The sequence below is a fragment of the Propithecus coquereli genome, unplaced genomic scaffold (assembly GCF_000956105.1).
Source record: "Propithecus coquereli isolate 6110/MARCELLA unplaced genomic scaffold, Pcoq_1.0 Scaffold116, whole genome shotgun sequence".
NCBI classification, from domain to species: domain Eukaryota; kingdom Metazoa; phylum Chordata; class Mammalia; order Primates; family Indriidae; genus Propithecus; species Propithecus coquereli.
The window spans coordinates 1,552,413-1,561,296 of record NW_012135636.1 but is presented as its reverse complement, the minus strand read 5'-3'; the positions used below and the strand labels follow the sequence as shown (position 1 = coordinate 1,561,296).

Genomic DNA, 8,884 nt, shown 5'->3' with positions numbered 1-8,884 from the left:
TATATATAGAAAAAATTAGCCGAGCATGGTGGCACATGCCTGTAGTCCCAGCTGCTCGGGAGGCTGAGGCAGGAGGACCGCATGAGCCCAGGAGTCTGAGGTTGCTGTGAGCTAGGCTGATGCCACGGCACTCTAGCCCAGGCAACAGAGTGAGACTCTGTCTCAAAAAAAAAAAAAGATTACAAAGTCCTTCAAACATCTTTATAATAAAGCTACAGGGTAAATAACACTTTGTCAAATTTCAGTTCCATTTTATGTCCTCTTCCTAATTTCAAAGATTGTGGTTCCATGATATTACTTATTTGGGTTAAATTCCTGTTGGAATCATATTGACAGTGTTTCACTTCTTTGAAACAATTTTCGGGTTCAGCATCTCTACAGTTATCACCCAGATAATAGCAACTGATGCACGTTTTAAAACTTGACATGAATTATTTTACAGATTTAAGACCGTTAGTGTCATTCCCTTTATAGTAAAATGAGGCATAATGGAGCACTTTTATTGTTCTTTTACATCCTGCCCTCCCCTGCATGAAAAATTAGTAGCGTTGATTTATATACGTTTTAAACAACCTTGAAGAGATTAAAACGTTCTGATTATGACGATTCTGTGTGAGTTTTCCAGTGATTAGAAACACGCTCCATCCCTGACCAGCGATCTTTCTCCAGACCCACTCCACACCACCAGGTTAAAATTTCAATTTTTAGGGCTCAAACTCTAACATTTAGTTATAAGTCTCTTCTTACCAACACTCATGAGCAACGTCTATGAGTCAAGGTAGGCTTCATGACACTAACCCTTAACACACCACGACTTCAATCAAATCGCCCAACAGCATCCAATATAGCGCTCGTCAGCAATTACCCGCTCCAGAATCTCGGCGCAATATGTAGTTGCACCTGATTGCCGTACGTGCTTGTCAGTCACACAGAGAGGGTGGGGCTTTAATGCCTGGTCTAAACGAGACGCTTTTTTTACGTCATCGCTGAGCGACGAAAGCAGGAGAGAGTGGGGGTGGGGTTGTGAGCGAACCTTGGTGGTGGCGGTGGTGGTGGAGCGGCCTGCGAAGATATCATGGCTGCTGCCACGGAGCTTAGTCGCCCGAGCAGTGGTGACGAGAGCCTGGAGCGAAGCTGCAGCCCCACCCTCTCCCGAGAGGTACTCTGCGAAGTCTTTCGCTCCCTGCACGCCCTGCCCGGAAAGGTGAGAGGTGGCCTGAAGGACTGAAGGCAGGGTAACTATCCGGCCCCTCCCCCCTTTTTTTTCCTCTAGCAAAGGTGGGGGTCAACCGAGGCCTGCCAGAGTGTAGGATGCTGCCGGGGGACAAACCCCGGGCCCAGCCGCCTCCAGCCGGAGTGAGAGGGGACGGCTGTGAAGGCGTAGTTCAGTACGGGTTGCAGACTAGATTACCTTGCACCTGTTCTCCCCAGGAGTAAGTGAGGATGATCCAAAGTAAAAAACCCGGCTCCGCGAGGAGCTGGCTTGGAGACAATGCGAAAAAGCTTCACTGAGGCTTTAGGAGGCGCCTGGAGCTCAGCGTCCTTTTTCCTCCAGCTTATTCCATTATAGGAATTGGTCGGTCAGTGCGGCCTGAGATTTTTGGAAAAGCGCGCTCTCGGCCTTTTTTTTTTTTTTTTAGGGTGCCTTGCTCTTATGAGTCACTCAGTTTTGTTTATTTCTTTTCTCCTGGGCCATTGTGTGTATCTATTAACCCTTACAAAAGGGAAGGAAAGTAAAAGGAATTCATTTAAAATAGCGTAAAGTTGGATGAGTTATCCATGGTTGATGCTGTTTGCATTAGAACTGTCGTTTAATTGTTTAACTATTAACTAGTTTAACTGGCTGATAAATCGTATTTGCAGAAATGTCGTAGTAAAACTGGGTTTAAAAAAACGGGCTCCTTTTACTCTATTCGATCAAGTTAGTATTTCGTTTCATGATGTAAAATTAAAAGCAAATTTTAAATGAGAAACAAAAGTATGTTTGTTAAACTGCTTTCTAAAAGGAAATATTTTCTTTTATATCTTATGGACCATTTTCTAGCTATAAAAGTTTGTTTCGGTGCTGATACTCGTGCATGTAGGAGACAGAGCAGGCATTTGTGTCAAAGATAATGGTAAATTCCTATGAAAATAGAGCGTTTGTGAAAATCATTTTTAAAAGCCTTGAGTGGATTAAGAATCAGTCTTTTAAAAAGTTATTTCGATATTCTAAAAACTCTTAGCGTGTTTCTTGTGACTTACAAAGAATAGTACTGCAAGTTAAACATTCAGTTTTGTGTAATGAAGCAGTTATTCATAGAATCTCCTAAAAGATCCAACTTTTCAACTCAATTATTTGGCAAGGACTTACCAAAAAAAATTTTTTAAAGACTTGGGGACTTCTGTTATTAACATTTCAGTCTTAAGATTCAAGGCCTTTAAATGGTTTAAAACTTAGAGAACTTTTTATGGCAACACTGGAGCATTAAATTTTGTTCATATTATAATGTCAAGACAAAAAAAGTTTACACTCACGTATTATTTACAGAAGTTTATTTTTCAGTGGTGGAGTATTTTTAAAAATTAATATTGAGCAATGATTTAAACATTTCTTTTGAAATATTTTGCATGCTGAGTTTTTCAAGCTCATTTAAAAATTTTAAACATTCAGGTATTCTAAAGGTACAAGTAGAGGAGTGATTAAAATTTACTTAAGTCACCTGTAAAAAATGTTTAGGGTAAATGGTGAGTTTACTGAGACACAGTGAAGGGACCTTCCGTATTATACAAGTGTCAAAAATAAGGTTGTCTCATCAATTAAATGCTTATCATTTTGATAATACGCAGTTTTTTTGAGAAATACTAAGAATGAAAGCCAGAGTACCATACTTACAATATGGTCCCCAGAAGAATGAGTATTTCCTTTTGGACCAAGTTTAAAGGATTTTTAAAATGTATGTTGTAATATACTATGTTCATCCTGCATCGTCCTCAGTATCATTGTATTATTAGCTCTCCTTAGGAGGAAACATAAAATTAAGTGCTTGAAAGCATTTTCTACTTCAGCTCACAAAATTTATTAATTTTAACCTTTTTTACTTGCCTCTGGATGGCCCATTTTACCAAGCTAAGGAATTATTTATTTTTAGCTTTGGTTTTTGTATTAATTTAAATAAGGTTTTTACTGGAAATACATATTTAAATAGTCTATATTAATAGCAGACTAATAGAGATTTTTGACTGGATTATTTACTATTCCAAGTTCTATAGGAGGGAAATGCATAGAATTAATATTACTAATAGGGAATTTGTGGAATGAATAGTCAAATGTATTGGGAAAGTTTTAAAATTAATTCGTGACATTATTTGGTTTTCTTAAAAGACCAGGTATTCTTAATTGCACTTGTAATTAGTAGTTCTGTTCAATTGAAATGAGAATGTGATTCAAACATTAAAACTTATTTTCTATTATTTGCTCTAGAAAATGTGATACTTTGCTTTGGTTGAGGATTTGTCTGCTTTATCCCCAAACCATCCATATTCATAAATTTGCTATAATTGACTATAGATCTCATTGAGAATTATAAAATTATAATAATGGGTTACTTCCATAGGTAATATATGTTGACTAACAAAATCTTTATAGGCATTAAAGTAATATAAATTAAGGGTAATGCATTAATCTTAGTATAAAATTTTAATTAAATTAATATAAAGTTATCTTTGCCAGTACAGCCGACATAGGAGTTCATATTTCTTTACACTTGTCTAATATGGACTTTAAATACTTGTCTCATGTTCAAAGGGTGGTAAATTTTTGCCACATAGTATTTGTATTCAATATATTGCTTTTTTATTGGTAACTTTGGATCTGTTTGATCCTTGTATAGTGATTCATCTTTTTTTTTTATTATAATTACAACTCATAAATCTGTATTTGAATTCAGGTAACAATTTATTTTGTAGAAAACACGACTAATTTTTAATAGATTATTTCTGAAAAAAAATGTAGTTCACTTGATTCTACTATGGAGTATATCCTTATGCTATGCTCTAAATACATGTCCCTAGAAAAGTTTATGGTAGTTCACTTTTATTCACTCAAAAAACTGCAGATGGAGGCTCACTCTAAAATTTTCACTGATTTGATATTAATTTTATATTCAGGTTCTTGGTAGTTTTGTGGGTATGATTTCATTCTATCATGTCACCAACTGATAAGAAATTTTCGTATAATGAGCCCTTACATCTTATTAGAAAATAATATTTAGCAAAAGATCTGGACATTCCATTCAGTTTCTGGCAATTTTTTTCACTATTGTGGAGAAGTCTTTTTTTATTTGAAGTAGATAAACATGTTGGCATTTATCGCTAGACTTTATATGTATGAATAATCTTGATTTTTAAATTATTTTAAAAATTGGTTAAAGGTGAAAACAATAAAAATGTGATTCAGAGGACGTCAGAATGATTATATATTTCTGATATGTATTTGTGCACATATTTAACAAAGAGACATGTGCATATTAGAACTTTTGTAAAACAGCTGTGCTTCTGCTGGTTAATGCTCTGAGCTAGAAATAGTAGGAATCTGAATAAGGCAAGCCTATTTTGGACCCTATGCAAAGGTTTTTAGATATTGAAGTATCAAGAGAGCCTTCATATTTTTGTTTTTCATGAATGGCTTCTCTTCTAAAATGGTCCCATTACACAGACCCAAGAATAGAATCAGAGTGAGATGTCATTTTGTTTTTGTTTTTAGCTCAAATATATACCTTCCTTGGCCTTTTAAAATTGTAATGGGTAAAGCATTTGAATGTATCATTAAAAACTTGATAACTTTGAGCAAAATAGACATGTATAACTCTATAGAAATCTTATTTTTGTGACAATCCCATATGTACAGCTTAATCTTGTAATTTTTGTGATGTTACTGGTTTGCCCCTTTGAAGCTTAGCCTCAGAGATGATGTGGTGAAAATTACAATCGATTGGAACAAGCTCCAGAGCCTCTCAGCATTCCAGCCTGCATTGCTCTTTAGTGCACTTGAGCAACACATTTTATATTTACAGGTAAATTTCTTGTTAGAAATGTTAACTCAATATTGAAAATAGAAATTAATTGTGGTTAAATTTGCTGGAGTATTTGTCAGTTCTATCTTAACAGTGTATTAATAGTGATACTAATAAAAGGTTTCTTACATCCAAATTGGACTTAAATCTGTTAATTTCAGTAGAGATCAGGACAGTTATGGCAATATAGCCCAATAGGCCGATATGGGTATGAGATTGAACAAATGCAACTCTATTCAACTCTAAACTTGCACTGAAAATTCAATACAGTTCCATCTATGGTGGGTTATAATTAAGCAATAAGACACGGCAGGTGTGTGTCATGCTATGATAATGATTCCATGCCTTGGGTGAGTTTGGAGGCTCATGGAGTGCTTTCAGTGGTTCAAGAAGTGGCATTATCCCAGCATGACACATCCTGGAGTGTCTATTGCAATTAAACAGTTTCAGCATAGTTTTTAAAAAGAAAGTAATTTCTGTGACATTAATGTCTCATCTTAGTTAGTAGCCAGTCACTATTTTATCTTTTCTTTTTCTTAGTTGAAAATAATTCATTCTTTATATATAAGTCAATATTGCATTGTTATTTATAAAGTATTATTATATCTTTTAATATTTCAGTTGAATAACTGAACAGTATTATGACCTTGCTGGTTTCTAATTGAACATCTCTGCAATTATAATTGATGTAAGTTTGCAGTTTATCTCTAATCAAAATGTAAAATGTGAAGTGTCAAGAAGCTAAGTGGAAGAACTGTTTGGATTGGTCAGTTTACTGTGGTTAACATGTTATAAGGTTTCAGAAGAGTATTTGGTATAGGAAACAATGGAAGCAAAATTGTAGGTATGAAAAAATAATTGGAACATTGATAAGTGTTGGTATGTTTTGACTAATGGAATAGGCATTAATGTTCAGCCCTCCATTGAGTGACATTGTGGGAAAATTTAACTCTGTGTTTCATGTTAAAAGTAATAGTTAACCCGGTTTTTAAAGGGCAGAGCATTGAGCTATAGAACTCAAATGAGGCCTAATTATTGGGGGGCGGCATAAATGGGTAATATAACGTATACAAAAGGGTATTTTCCCCCCTCTAGTATAGTGATAGGTGACATTTATCTCTTTTCAGCTATGGATCGTGGTAGGGTTTTTTTCCTTGTCCGTTTTCTTTTTTAAAATTTAATTTCATGACCCAAGAAGATATTTTGCCATGTCAGTAAAAGTCTGAGTGTTCACTCAGCATAACACCTATATATGTCATGTCTATGCTTTCTCATTCACATTGGCCAACTGCAGTTTCAAGTGGAGAATCTCCAGTGATACAGTGATAATGCAGGGCTTTGCTGAGTGAGAGCACTGGCTCTCGTGTTAAGGAGGAAAAATACTAAGCCTTAGTGTTCTGAGGAGGCATTTGAATGACATGTTAATTAAGTGGCATTGGTGCCAGAGGCTGAAGGCTTTGATTTGGCACAAAATAAAAGATGAGTGACAGAATGATTCCCTCAAAGAAAATTTTAAATTTCCTCAGGTTTTCTTTCTTTCTTTCTTTTTTTAAAATAAATTTATAGCTAATGGTAATGGTCACAGTAACAGAGAACAGTAAACACTTATATGTGCTCAGATTTATGTATTCTGATGTAACAACTTTTATATTTAATAGTTGATATTAAATATTTCATTTGCTTAGCAGAAATTTATGTAAATATATTAAATGCGTAATTAGTTTTGGTTAGTGTGAACCCCAGCAGATGGAATTGTGTTCTTCTCAGCCTTTTTTAGCAAAACTTCAGCCTCTGATTAAAGAGGAGAATACAACTGCTTGTGAAGACATAGGAAAAACAGACATGGGGAACAAAAATGAAATAAACACCAAATTTTCCATTGGCAACCTACAAGAGGAAGAAAAGCACAAAGACTGTGATTTAGGAGATGTGAAAAAGACACAGATCCATTTTGATCCAGAAGTAGTTCAAATAAAGGCTGGAAAAGCAGAAGTAAGAAGTTTTTTTGGGATGGGGGAGTGGGAGGGTATTACTTTTTAAAAAATCTCATTATTTTTACATTGTTAAAACATACTTATTGTTTGTAGATTGACAGACGAATATCTGCGTTTATTGAAAGAAAGCAAGCTGAAATCAATGAAAACAACGTCAGAGAATTTTGCAATGTTATTGATTGTAATCAAGGTAACTACCTAGAAGTTAATTTTCATAGGATTTTAAGTGCAATTTTTACAGTTGCTCTATTTTTTCATTTATTTTTTAAAATGAGTAACATTAAAACACAATTTATTTCACAGTTTTAATTAGTAAGTAAGGCAGTGGAATTTCCTTCTGCTTAATAATAGACTATATTGTAAAACTGGTTTTCATTTTGGTTATGCAGAAATCAAATAAATGCTTTTACAAAAAGGCTAATGTGTACCACAGGTGAAAGATTATTTTAAAGTTCCTTCAGGAAATGAAGGTGAAGTGTGGGTGGCAGGGTTGCTTAGTCTCACTAGTTAAAGGAACTGAGCTGTATAAATTTCAAGCCTGTAAATATACTTGTGAAATTAAGGTTAATATATAAAGTAAACTTAGTAGAGTTAATATTCCTCCAGAGGGAGCAGTTTTCTTACTACTCTTGAGCTATTTGAAACATTTTTGTCACTATACAACCAATTTGTCATGAAGACCATGGTGTCTTACGCTTTTTTCCTTTCTCTCATGGTGCATACATTTGCTGTTTTTCATCAGATTCTCCCTTCCCTCTCCACTTGATGCTATAGTACGTTTACAGATCTGCAGGTATGCTGCAGAATACAAAATATTGTAGAGCACTGCCATAGATCATACTCAGGCATCATAGTAATAATCAGAACAAGTAGTTCTTAGAAAAAATTGTGAAGAAGAGTTCATAATTGAAATGAACATTTTTCTTGTTGCCTCTAATATCTCATGGCTAATTATCATGAACACAGAATTGTCAGATGAACCTAGAAGTGATTTGTATCACATTGACACACTGATTCTCTTAATAATGAAATAACAAAGGCTCAGGTTGGGTCCTAAGTTCAGGTGGGTGCTACTATTAACATTATACATGTATATCTTTGAATTTGGTATATTTTCCTGTTAAGCTTTTCAGAACAAGTGCAACAGAGGCAAAATCTCAGGTACTATAATCCAACTGTAAGCAACCCATGAGAAAGGGTTTGTTGAGGGAGCAAGCACATGTGTCACTAATGTTATTCCTCTGTTCTCCTTGCTAACTCTATTATTATAAACCACCAGGGGATAGAAATTGACAAGAATTGAAATGCTCAGCAGGATTCCTTGGCCCATTCAATCCCTTGCTGGCTCAAAACAGTGCTAGCAAGAATTGCTGTGGAGAGTGACTAGCACTCATACATTCACTATCTTCACACCATGCTGAATTTCTCACTGATGGGTCAGTTAATCTATATGTTTGGAATATAGCTCCAGAATGGATGATAGCTTCTTTTTTTAACCCTTAGCCCCAAGAAATGGTAGAAAGAGAATGGAGAAGTGATGACCCTTTAAACATATTTTGAGTATCTCTAGAAAAAAAAGAAAAAGAAAAAGAAAAGATGATTCTCTATTAGTCAAAGATAAGTGGATCTGGAATTTTATTCATACAAATTGACTTATCAACAGAGCTATTAAGGAAACTTAGACTGAAAAAAATGTAAATGTATTTTAATGTGTTAGTGTTTTTCTTTTAATACCTATCAGTGTGACCTAAATTTAAACAGTGGATTTTTAAAGAATCAAGTTCCAAAAGGAAAAAAATAATTTTCTTTCATTATCTCACTTTCCTTCCAATTTTT

The 8,884-nt window shown here is 34.7% G+C and overlaps 1 protein-coding gene across 1 annotated transcript in view; it reads left to right on the top strand.

The window, feature by feature from the left end:
* The first annotated feature begins 983 nt into the window (after positions 1–983).
* The window catches only part of MBIP (MAP3K12 binding inhibitory protein 1), a 21,590-nt gene continuing 13,689 nt past the window's right edge, over positions 984–8,884 (top strand). The window contains 5 exon segments of the mRNA XM_012658035.1: positions 984–1,204; positions 4,935–5,054; positions 6,822–7,046; positions 7,142–7,360; positions 8,660–8,679. Of these exon segments, the coding sequence (XP_012513489.1) occupies positions 1,076–1,204; positions 4,935–5,054; positions 6,822–7,046; positions 7,142–7,360; positions 8,660–8,679 (713 nt within the window). The 5' untranslated portion in view covers positions 984–1,075.